At 46.6% G+C, this 12,626-nt stretch overlaps 1 protein-coding gene across 5 annotated transcripts in view; it reads right to left on the reverse strand.

Annotated features, from left to right (window-relative positions):
• ALG9 (ALG9 alpha-1,2-mannosyltransferase) overlaps positions 1 to 12,626 on the reverse strand; it is a 57,822-nt gene that overhangs the window by 37,811 nt on the left and 7,385 nt on the right. For all 5 annotated transcript variants that reach the window (XR_013348582.1, XR_013348581.1, XR_013348580.1 and 2 more), the window contains exons 5-8: positions 10,719 to 10,807; positions 9,398 to 9,533; positions 8,748 to 8,835; positions 7,711 to 7,816 (exon numbers count right to left, since the gene is read on the reverse strand). Coding sequence is in view for 2 of the 5 variants with exons in the window: in XM_077839681.1 (XP_077695807.1) it covers positions 7,711 to 7,816; positions 8,748 to 8,835; positions 9,398 to 9,533; positions 10,719 to 10,807 (419 nt within the window). In the remaining 3 variants the exon portion in view is untranslated. The remainder of the gene's footprint in view (positions 1 to 7,710; positions 7,817 to 8,747; positions 8,836 to 9,397; positions 9,534 to 10,718; positions 10,808 to 12,626) is intronic.

Consider the following 12,626-nt stretch of genomic DNA (forward strand, 5'->3'; position numbering starts at 1 on the left):
GTGTGACTTTCTCAGTCACTTCCACCTTTCTTTCCACGGCTATAAAATGGGGATAACGATGCCAGGAGGATTAGTCAATAGTGATTTGAAGGTGCTAGAGTGCCAAGTATTACATCGCTATCTCCATACAAGTAACTTCATTGTTTTTGCCTTTGGGGATTAACCAAAAACATACACACAACATATTGTCTCTTCCTTTCCTCTTAATAACAGTTAATCCTCAATGTTATACCCACTGCCTGCTGTTCATGAATCCATGGGACATTCTAACTATCAGCCCCAAAAGAATGGGCACCTCTCAAAATGCAAAGGCACAGCACTGCTGCAACGACACAGGACAGCCATCATCCCACTCTGAAAACCTATGTGATGAGAAAGTGGCATCTAGAACTGACAACGTCAAGAGATTCTGCTTCTCCAAACCAGCACCCACTGCAGCAGAGAAGCTTCTCAAGCGAGAGGCAGCTACAGAAGCCCTGGATGTTAAGATACTGTACTGTCTGGAGCGATGCTGTCTCACAGGCTGCCAGAGCTATAAAACTTCTTACAAACAAACGAGAGAAAAGAGCTTGCATTCACACTTTATCCACCCGGGACACCTGCTGTAAAATTCATCTACCTGTTAGTTACACACATCTTCAGTCTCTAAAGTTTCCCTGTGTCAATTTGTTTTTCCTACAGTTTAGCTTTAAGAATAGGACACAAACATTTGTTCAGTAAACAGTTCAACCCCTCCTACTGCCATGACACATGCTTGGTTGCAAGCTTGAAAGGATGCAAACTGACAAAAATTCCAGTCCGACTTCTCATTCGTTTGTACTCTTAATTCAAGATGCTTAAAATCCTGAACAGTGGGGAATGCCAGCTCCTCTCTGCACGTTTGCCACCTTCTTGGTATGATTAGCACAATCAATCAGTAAATGACATGCGGGGGCTTTAATCAATGCACTGTTGTGACATGTGTCACAGGCGGTGGCAATTTCCTGCAATCAGAGCCACTTAAAAAGGGTCTGTGTTGAAATTAATCAGACAACGGAAAAGCAGCAAGGAAAACCTGACACCTCTGCAGCTTGTACAACTTAATGTATTGTAGTGTTTTTTCTTTTTTAAATGAGAGAGATCATCAGAAATTCAACTTCAGTCCCCACCCACCCACATCACCACCTTCGAAGTCTCAGGTGAGTATAATTCTCAGCCTGCTGCCAAAGCCCAAACACGGGACACAGAACGTGACGAAGACCCAAAAGGATGAGTGCACAATAATTATCCATACAGCAAATTTGCAATCGCTGTGGGATTTGTTCCTCCAGTGTCAATAACCCTTTCCATGACCTCTGTTTTATGATTCTTTATTTCTGATGTCTATAATTTTGAATAACCCAAGTGAAAGGGACACCAAATGTGTGCAGAATGTAGGTAACTTTGAGACTATAATGAGTGCCCGCCTTGGAAATCCGGGACATCTGAGAGCGATGTACATAAGAGAAAAGCCTATAACATGGAGGGGAATTAAATGTAAACAATATTATTTGTATTACTGTAGCTCCTAGGAGCCCTAGTCATAAGACCAGGATCTCATTGTGCGAAGCGCCGTACAGAGACAGAACAAAAACACAATCCCTGCTCCAAAAAGCTTCCAATCTCAGTACAAGAACAAGACTTAAGCTGTGTTGTTTACGTCCTACTGCTCTGAACTGTGGATATAGCTGAAGCCTGTTAGTTAACATTCAGGTAACACATTGCAATGTGCCTCAGTTTCTCCACAGGTAAAATGGGGATAACAACTTACTTTCTTTGCAAAGCGCTTTGCGATCTATTGATGAAAACAGATATATGGGAGCTAGGTATTAATTATTAACTGAAATGATTACACCTTGTGAGAGGGAAACTTAAAGGGAAACTCTCAGATTTCAAAGGGGAACACCCAAATTTAGAAAACGTGGGAAGAAGAAACACTCGGTATACTCAGAGTGGTGAATGGACTCCCTGTGGGAGAACTCTCTATGTAAACAAGGGTTCGGTTTCTTCCCAGCCCAGCAGCTACTGGATTCTGTACTGCAGTCGCAATGCTGATGTGGAAGGAGTTGTGACATACCAAACTCAGGGCCAATTCAGTGTTGGATGGAGCATCAGGGGCATGGGCAAGCAAGGTGGAAGGAAATCTCCTCTCGAAACACACCTTTTCGCTGCAAGGGGGTTGTGTGCCTCTCCAGTGACCTGGCATATCAGTGGCCAACATTGCAGCAGTCTCCCCTCCTGGGATCTGTTTAATAACCCACTTTAGCACACCCACTATCTCCCAGGAAACCCAGTCCCCACCTGTCCATGCCTTCCCCTCTGGCTTAATTTATCCATCTGTACCAAAACCTATGAACTGTCTTTTAGGTGTCCACAGCCCACCTGCCAGGGCCAGGGCAATGTTATCCCTCATACTCAGAGTTCTTCCTCTAGGTCACAGGGGTTCAGGCAATTGTCAGCCTTTCACGGGCCATTGCCTGAAAAAAACCTAACAGCCGCCTGTAGCTATTTCCAATGGAGAGATGCCTTGTTCTACTCAGGTCTCTCCCCATACCTGGGGAGGACAGGACCTGCCTATTACATCCTGTTTTTCCCTTACCACAAGGCCTTGCTTTAGACCACAGTCACAGGATCTGGGGGAAAACCAGGGTCAGATGAGAGCTGGGACTAGACTCCTCTTAGAAAGGCACAGCCACCGCATGACAGACTCCAATGACAACGCAGAAGACAAATGGCCTGGAGCAGTGCTTTGATGCAGAGGCCCTTTCCCAAAGTTTGCTGCAACGTGACTGAACTGGCTCTTAAGGACTAAGAGCTGGAGCCTTTTCTCCTTGTCCAAAGGCACATTTACTGCTGTGGCTCAGAAGAAAAAAAGCCAAATCAGGCAGGAATAATGCGTCACATGGGCTAGTTAAGTGACCCGCTGACGCAAGGTTTTATGTAGAAAACACAAGCTTGAGGCATGGTCGCTGTGTTGACTCAAGCGTTCAGACACGTTCAGTCTCTCTGCCTCCCAGTGCAAAATGCCTTTATTTTTGTCATTCACAAAGTGACTTGAGACACGACAGCAATGAAAAGAACACCACACACAAGGAGAAATCCTGCCACTGTTGGAGTTCTTCGGGGATGGGGGAACTATCCTTCCACAGAGCAGTGGGAATAAGCTTCCCCAGCGTGACATTCGTAAGATAAAGGACTAAAAGGGATCTCCCAAGTCATTCAAGCAGAAACAGAAGAATAAACCATGCAAATCATATGGACTCATTGTGCCACGTCAAGTTTAACAGTGGTGGATTAAGGGAGAAAAGCAGCTGCAAGTGGTGGAAACAGAGCAGTGCAGTATTTACAGTAGGGACCACTGATGTAGCAGGCTGCATATAAGAACCCACAAGAGTGATTACTAAGCATTCCAGAGCCAGAAAACATTCAGCCTTGTGTTCTACTTCAGGGGCTGTTACAACCTTTAAACTCAATGAGCCAGATAAAATAGATTCTTCTTATTATTATTTATTTGTACTACCGTAGCACAGCAGAGTCCTAGCCATGGATCACAATCCCATTGTGCTAAGTGCCATACAAACAGATGCAACTCCAGTGAATTCCCCAAATGCTTCCCAAGTGTAACCGCATTACATGTCACAACCAACGCTCATCACATAAATGGGACCGGCTCAGCAGACGAATCCACTGGGCCACGGTAACAAAGGAATAACTCTCATTGTTCTCTTTATTGCTCGGCTACTAGTTCTAATGATTTTCTCCAACTGCTCATCTTTTTAGAGCCTCGAGAATACGGATCAGTGATATCTGCATATGAGCCACTGTCCCCACGGACACAGAAATCTGACAAGTGACAGTGGACTATTCACTACAGTGAGTGCCTCCATCAGGGGGAAAATAATATCTAGAAAAGAGGGGAAAAAACGCTCTTCTTGCATGCAGGATCTCAGCTTGTAAGCAAGAAAGATATACCACCATGTCCAGATACCACTTTTATGGATATGGCATGAGAATCCAAGTAGAATGGTGATGTCAATGTTCCCTGTCATCTGTGCCCGCGCAGAGCGTAACAGCCTCTCCCTCAGGTACGATGCACTAAAGGGGTGTAGCCTGTGATCACACTATCTGGGAGGAAACCAGAGTCTGAGAGAACTGAACCTAGACCCCTCATAGGGTATGTCTACACTGCAATTCATGACCTGTGTCAGCTGACTCAGGCTCACGGGGCTCAGGTTGTGGGGGTATACAACTGCAGCATAGACACTAGGCTCAGGCTTGAGGCTAAGCTCTGGGACCCTGCAAGGGGGGAGATTCCCAGAACCCGGGCTCCAGCCCAAGCCCAAAAGTCTACACTGTAATTTTACAGCCTAAGCCCTGTGAGCCCAAGTCAGCTGATTCAGGCCACCCAGGGGTGTTTAATTCCAGTGTAGACATACCTTTAAAGGCCCAGCCACCTCATGACAGACTCCAGTGATATCAGTAAAGGGAACGCAGGGGTTGATGGGCCAGGAACAGTGCTTTAATCCTGGCACTGAAGATGGTGCAACCTGGCGCTTCATCAGCTCCCAGATTTTTATCCCGTTTCCATGAAAGCTGGGACGGCATTCCAAAGCCAACAGAACCTGCCTGGCCTTTTCATCCCCCTGGGTGGTAAGACTTTTCCTTACAAACAAACAGTATACAGCTTTCTAAACATATAGCATTATGGCATATAGCCTCCTGCCCACACAGCATTCAGCAGACATTTCACTGAGGCTCTTTTATTAGTACGAAGATGTTATACGAATGTCACTGTGCACAAATACGTTAGAACGGATTGGTTCCCAGAGGACACCAGAAATAGCTCACACACCAGCATAGAAAGGTCAGGGATGAGCCCAGGCCAAACCAAACCCCATCAGAAAAGTGTCTGAAGTTTCCATTACACAGGAGTCACTGCAATACATTTCAGATCGCTACTGCAGAGAACAAGGTCCCTGGCAAGGGCAACACTTGCCCTGTTGTACCACTAGAGACCAATCACTGTGCTGCCCCACCCAGAAATGCCCTTCTATCTGAGTGATACTCCTGAGACCCGTCAGAAGTTGCCAGAGGCAAAGATGGCATTAGAAACTATTCACTGCCGCAGTCTGGCCTAAGCATTATCAGATGTGCAGCGGGCTCTGTCTGAGAAGGGCAACAAGGAGATCTTGCTGCTTCCTCAGACACCCCCCCAGTCTCCTGTAGTCAGGCTATTTAACTGCAGCCCCTGTAAGCAGCCTCTTTAATGATCCCTCATTTGAACTGATCTTAACTCCCCCACAAAAAGCTCTTCCTTCATTTCTAATAGCACAAGGTCAGCTGGGAGCCAGGAGCCCCCATATGAGGAACATAGGAATTGCCAGACTGGATCAAATCCCACCTCCATCTAGCCCAGTATCCTGTCTCTGACAGTGGTTAGCACCGGATGCTTCAGAGGAAGGTGTAAGAACCCCTCTGATAGGCAGGTGTGGGGTAATCTGCCCCAAGCCTCAAATAGGTCTCAAATAGAGATCGGCCTAAAACCTGAAGCAGAAAGTTTTATTACCCTTCCAAATTTTTTATCATTAATTTTGACAACTTGGGATGTTCTTGATGTCCAGTCCCTTTTTGAATTGTGCTAAGCTATAGGCCTCAAGAACCTCCTGGGTCAATCAGCTCCGCAGTCTAATTGCACCTCGTGTGAAAAAAATTTGCTTTGATCCATTTTGAATTTTTAACCCCTGAACGAAATTCTAGTCCCATCTCTGCCACTGACTTCCTTTGCGATCTTGGGCAAATCACTTTCCCTATTCTGTGCCTCAGCTTTCTGAGCTGGATTCTTATAGTACCAGCCTCAAAGGAAATAGGGGGGAATAGGTGTTATAAGCTCCATGAAGAGCTCTAAAGATAAAAAGAGATATATCGGGCTAAACATTATTATTGCTCCCCTTTCAGAGTCAATGTCTGCCACTTGTCAGGAGCAATTTTTCACCCCCATTCACATGTCTGAGAGAAACAAACAGAGATCAAGAGTAACTCATACAAAGCCAAAGCCCATCCTAACTCCAGCAAGACTGTCATAACAAACAGCAGCATGCAGAATTAATTAACCTTTATGTCTTTCTCCAGATTCCTGCAAATGCCCTTCTGGTAACCTCTCTTCTGTTGTATGCCAGCAAAGCTCAGGTCATGCACTGTCACAGAAGCGAGGAGATCCCCAAGACACAGTGTGGAACCAAAGAGTCTGTGAAGAACCTATGAGAAGTGAAAGGGCTCGGGGCTGTGCTCTCAGTTCCATGCTGGGCTCCGCACCCTGTCTGGGTGAGACCGGAACAGCCACAAACAGGATTAAAGATGACAAACAGACTCACACAGCACGCTCTTGCTTTGGTTTAAGAGTGTAACCAATATTACTCAGACAGAGGATGAGTCACACAACCACTTTGGTACAACCACCCACTTTGAATAACGCTCATAAAACATGTGGAGGAAAACATAACTGTACCTTGGGGAGAACCTGAAATTTACAAAATTAGGCACACATGAAATACGATGTAGTCACATTGGATCTCAAACAGGTTTGCTGCTAAGAGTTCTCTGCTGTGAAGTGTAGGCTGCTGAGACATCCCGTGATGTGTTTGTGGTGCACCAGAACTTCAAAGGTAGAAACTCATCTAAAGCAACTTAGCTTAGCATTCAGCAAAACAAACAGAAAATATACAAATGTGGGTGAAAAAAAAAGGAGTACTTGTGGCACCTTAGAGACTAACCAATTTATTTGAGCATGAGCTTTCGTGAGCTACAGCTCACTTCATCGGATGCATACCGTGGAAGCTGCAGAAGACATTATATACACACAGAGACCATGAAACAATACCTCCTCCCACCCCACTGTCCTGCTGGTAATAGCTTATCTAAAGTGATCATCAAGTTGGGCCATTTCCAGCACAAATCCAGGTTCTCTCACCCTCCGCCCCCCTCCCCACCCCACAAACTCACTCTTCTGCTGGTAATAGCCCATCCAAAGTGACAACTCTCTTCACAATGTGTATGATAATCAAGGTGGGCCATTTCCTGCACAAATCCAGGTGGGAAATGGCCCACCTTGATTATCATACACATTGTGAAGAGAGTTGTCACTTTGGATAGGCTATTACCAGCAGGAGAGTGAGTTTGTGGGGTGGGGAGGGGGGCGGAGGGTGAGAGAACCTGGATTTGTGCTGGAAATGGCCCAACTTGATGATCACTTTAGATAAGCTATTACCAGCAGGACAGTGGGGTGGGAGGAGGTATTGTTTCATGGTCTCTGTGTGTATATAATGTCTTCTGCAGCTTCCACAGTATGCATCCGATGAAGTGAGCTGTAGCTCACGAAAGCTCATGCTCAAATAAATTGGTTAGTCTCTAAGGTGCCACAAGTACTCCTTTTCTTTTTGCGAATACAGACTAACACACGGCTGTTACTCTGAAACAAATGTGGGTGGTATTCCTGACTCAAGAGAGACATCAAGTGGCAATAGACAGGAACTGCCTCACTGGTGAGCTCAAAAGCAGAAAGCATGTCTTTGCAGTCAGGCCAGATCACAAACATGCAGGTTTGTCCCACAGAAATTCAAGGTGCCAGTTTTAAAACTTAACTACATCAAATGAGCCCTCACAGCACACCCCAATATTTTGTTATAATGCACTCACCATAAAGATCAGGTCCGTGAGGTGTGAAGACATTGTATAAAACAATGTTAAGAGGAGTGATTACCAGCTTCCCATAGTAATAGCTGTCAACAATCACAAGGGGAACCTGGAACAAAGCATTTAAAATTCATATAGCACTCGCAGCTTTGGCCAGAAATTCCAAATCAATGAGGTGCCGCCCAGTGTGCAGTGTCACTGCCAAATTTCCATATTTGTGCCAAGGAATAAACAGCCTCCCAGCCCCCATGCTGCACGAATGCTAGGTATACGATGCCTGGCTCTAACTGACAGGGCCCCTACAAGACAGGCACAGCTATTCGGTGCTGCAGCTTCTTCCAGGAGCATAAAGGGTTTAGAGTCTACACCATACTTCGTTCATCATGCAGCAATGAACTGGAGATGCTGAAAGCAAAAGAGGAGTTTGGTTCCTAGTCCCCTGCCCCTCTGAGACTGGACAGTGAACATCAAAGGCAAAGGCTTAGAGCAGCATCTCATTAACCACACCAGCCTTTAGGGCGGAGCATTCAGCAGCAGCAGCCAGCATTGGCATGTGCTGTTTTGTGCAGTGGGATACGTGTTTTTTCCATCCCTCTGGGAATCAGGTAACAAGTACCATACCTGGCAGGATGCCCCTGCTCTGCACCCTCTGTACAGGTACTAGAGACTGATTTTCAAGTTCTGATTAAGATGGATTCAGCTAGAGACCGGAGGAAGAACAAGCAGAGACTACAAGCCCTCTGGGAGCAGCAAAGGGAGGTCAGTCCTCTGCAGGAGAGGCAGAGCAAGGGGATCATTGCATGGAAGCTACACAACTTCTCTGCCTTTGAAATCACCTGTAAGAATGAGGGGAGTGAGCCAGGAACAGAGATATTCTTAGGAGCAGAGGGTGAGGATATTGAGCTCAGGGAGATTCTTGTTAACAAGAACCTCAGCAGACACTGGGCAAGTCCTCTGAAAGGGCTCTCCCTGCAAACGAGCCTTGGCTCTGTTACAACCCCAGCCCAGCTCCTCTGTTGTGCTTTATTACAGCAACTTACCAAAAACAGGATCAGGGCCACCAGACACCAGTTCAGGAAGCTCTTCCACCTCCGCTTTATTATCAGCAAGTCAATGGCAATAGGTATCCTGGAAAAGACAACATCTGCGTCAGGGACCCTCTTCAATCTAGTAATCACCTGCCTGCCTCACCTTGAGAATCCTTGTCCCTTCCTCCCCCCAGGCCCAGGAAGACAGTTAATGGGGGTGGGGGGCAGGGGAGAACTCTCTCCCCTCAGTCTCAAGCCAGGAACCAACTTCCTGCCAGTCCTTCATCAAACTGTTCCTTTTTCCAAGGGGAATAATTCAGCAAATCTAACAAAACATCTTTGAGAGGACTGTTGGCAGCAGGGATCAAACCTGACACCTCTGGATATTAAAGCACAATCCTTGATTACCTAAGCTAAAAACCCCGGCTGTGTTAGCCCAGTCCGGGGCAAGCACATTAACCTCTGTATGTGGCCCAGTTACCAACCCAGCACTACACTGAGAGCATGTGGGTTATACAAATACCACCTAGACTCTGGGTAACATGTACCACATGGAGGCAGGGTTTTCCTAATGATGCCACAGCCTCCCAGCCAGAGAGCTGAGCACTCAGCCTTGAAAAGCACAGAACCTCAGTCGGGCCTCTGAGTTTTCCTCTCCTTACCCAAGAGCTGCACTGAAGGGCCAACCCACAATGGCTCCAGCTGCCACGCCCAACACGGCTATAGAGGTCTTATCCATATACCAGCCAGTCATAGCAACCACTGTGGTGTACATACAGAAACTGCTGGGGAGGAAGGCTACAAAGCAAAGAAAGAAAGAGGTCAGCTAAACTTTCACATAGGTAAAATACTGCATAGGGTCAACCTAAGGCTCTGTAACAGGCAGAGTACAGTCTGCAATAAACACTGGGAATGAAATCCTGGCCACACTGAAGCCAATGGCAAAATTCCCACTGATTTCAACAGAGCCAGATTTCACACCAGAAGTCCTCCAGTTAAGAGCCTCTATTCTGCCAAGATTAAGCCCAGAAATATTTCCTCCAAGTACTACAGTCCCTTTGCTCATAACCTTCCATGTTCCACAGTGGCAGTCCAGCCAGAAGGCCAGCATTTGCAGATGTATAATTACCCATAACACTTGCTCTATCATCTGTGTCCTCACAGGGCAAACGGAGATTGGGGTGGACTGGGCACAGTCCTCGAGAAAGCAAGTGGGATTATGGGGAAATAAACAGGGAACAAACGAGAACTACATGAATAGTGATGGAAAGGGCCTTCTAGAGTCACTGTAAACAAAGGCAGTGCAGAATAGGAGATCTCAGACATCATCTGGCTGTCACACCTCCCCTCCTTCTGAGGCCACATCAGCACAAGTGCAAGAAACCATTTCTTGAAATGACTTCCAGTTGCCACCTTTGCACAAAGTGTCCCTTCACATGCACACAATACCCACCCTAGGTGTTTTACAAACCTGGGTTGCAGTGGTTGGCTTGGCAGAGACCATTCAAATGGTGGGGGTACATTAAGGCACATGAAAATGCCAGCCTAATGCAAGATGACACCTTTTCTCCCCCTGGTCAAAACTGGGCCACTGGCCCATGCAGAAATGTCAAAAACACTTAAGGAAAATAGTCCCAGAATGACTAAGACCCAATCTGAGAGAAAAGGGGTTTGAAAGGCATGGCTCACTATACTGAGACTGGGGTCTGCAGCAGAAACAAATACAGCCAGGGAGGAAGATAAAGGAAAGAAGCGAGTGGTACACATCTGGGACAACAGCTGCTCTTTGGCCACATTTTTTATTAGAAACGTCTGCAGCAGGAGAGCAAGGGATTATCCATGTCAAGCACTGGGCATTGAGTTCTTATGGGAACATTTTAAGGTAACGCTTTAAAAACCCTGCAGTTGAGCTTTTCCCCTCCTGACCCACCCGTGCACTCCTGAGAGTGGGTCACCCCTGCACTGGCTGCTGAGCAAGCTTACCTGCAGCTGAGCAAAACATCCCAGCGCCGAGAACTAAGAAGGCCAGCATCAGCCGGCTCACATGCAGCCCAAATTTCTTACACACGGCCCTAGGGAAGCAGAGAGAAAATCAGAGATAGCGCCATGGAAACATCTCCTGCATACAAAAGAAAAAAACACTGCACAAATCAATAGCTACTGCATGCAGAGCTAAAAGCAGCTCTTGCGGCTCTTGGCAACCACGTGCTGGAGAGCTCTCGCTCCTCAGCCCCTAGAGACAAATGGACGGAGGGAGAATGGATACTCTGAACCCATCTACACTTGGATTTCAGCCCCCTGCATAGCTACGCCAGTGCAAACCCCTACTGTAGGGACGGTTTGCACCAGAGTAAGTTGCACTGGTGTGAATCATCGGAATATAGGAATTGCCAGACTTGGTCAGACCTGTGGCCCATTCAGTTCAGTATTCTGTCTCCAGGTGTGCTTCACCAGCGTACGTAGTCTCTGCACTAAGGGTCTGCGCTGGTGCAGCTACACCAGGAACTGCTACTCCAGAGCACACCAGGCCTCCGTTTTACCAGCCACAGCAGCACCATACTGTTAGGATATAGATATTCAGGCCTGTCTGTAAAGGCCTAGACTCTAAGAATTTAGGTGTATTCTTATCACTTGGCTAGTTAGAGGTATAAAAGAAAGAATCAAAATCACTGTCTGCCAATGTAAGGTCCTTCTCTTACTGTGACAGTCTGAGGCCCTGTTCTTAGGCTAAACCCTTTGGCTAAGCAACAGAGGCAGCCATAAGCTGGGAAGTGACCGGTCACCTCCTCACATTCCAAACTTGTCACATTGAAATAAGGTGCTATTGGGCTGTTAGGAATACAATCCTGTCCTGATAATGCCTATCACCTCCAGAGAAAGGGAAGTGCCTAGAAGCTGTAAAGGGAAACTTAATTTGATAGCACCCTGTCTGGCAAGAACTCACTTATCAATAGCTGGGATGTGAAATCCTCACTTCTGTATTGTTTTGTCATTATGGTTTCACTTTGCTATTGTTTGTCTGTATAATCTTTGTCTGGTTCTGTGATTGTTCCTGTCTGCTGCATAATTAATTTTGCTGGGTGTAAACTAATTAAGGTGGTGGGATATAATTGGTTATATAATCATGTTACAATAGGTTAGGATTGGTTAGTTAGATTTCAGGAAAATGATTGGTTAAGGTATAGCTAAGCAGAACTCAAGTTTTACTATATAGTCTGCAGTCAATCAGGGAGTGGGAGTGGGTAGGGCGGTGGAAACAGGGAATGGAATCATGTTTGGCTAAGGGCAGAAATGGGAACAGAGACACAGGTGTAAGGCTCTGTGGTGTCAGAGCTGGGAAGGGGGATACTAAAGAAGGAAACTGGAATCATGCTTGCTGGAAGTTCACCCCAATAAACATCGAATTGTTTGCACCTTTGGAGTTCAGGTATTGTTGCTCTCTGTTCATGTGAGAAGGACCAAGGAAGTAAGTGGGTGAAGGAATAAGCCCCCTAACATCTTGGTGCTAGTGACTCACTCTGATGCATCGCATCGGATAGGTGAGCGGCAGCCTGTAAGTCCCCCTCCCCAACAGTCCGCACAGCTGCTTGGAGGGGGTATAGCGAACTCTCGTAATGGTAGTTGCAGGTTCTGGCAAGCCAGGGTAAAGGATTTTTTGGATAAATGGATAAGGAAGAACCAGGGCCCATACCAGGTGCAGGGGTCACCCTGGGATGAGATTAAAAAGGAAATGGAGGAAGTGTTAGGGGACCCAGAGGGATGGGGGGTGGCTGAGGAGCCCACCCTCCTTGGTATATGGGTAGTGGAAGAAGGTCCCTGCCCATGGGGACTGAATGCCTTCCAGGAAAAGGAGGCACTTCAGTCCCTTTGTGAGAGGTCTGAAGTAAGGGA

Source organism: Eretmochelys imbricata, chromosome 22 (genome assembly GCF_965152235.1).
Source record: "Eretmochelys imbricata isolate rEreImb1 chromosome 22, rEreImb1.hap1, whole genome shotgun sequence".
NCBI lineage: Eukaryota > Metazoa > Chordata > Testudines > Cheloniidae > Eretmochelys > Eretmochelys imbricata.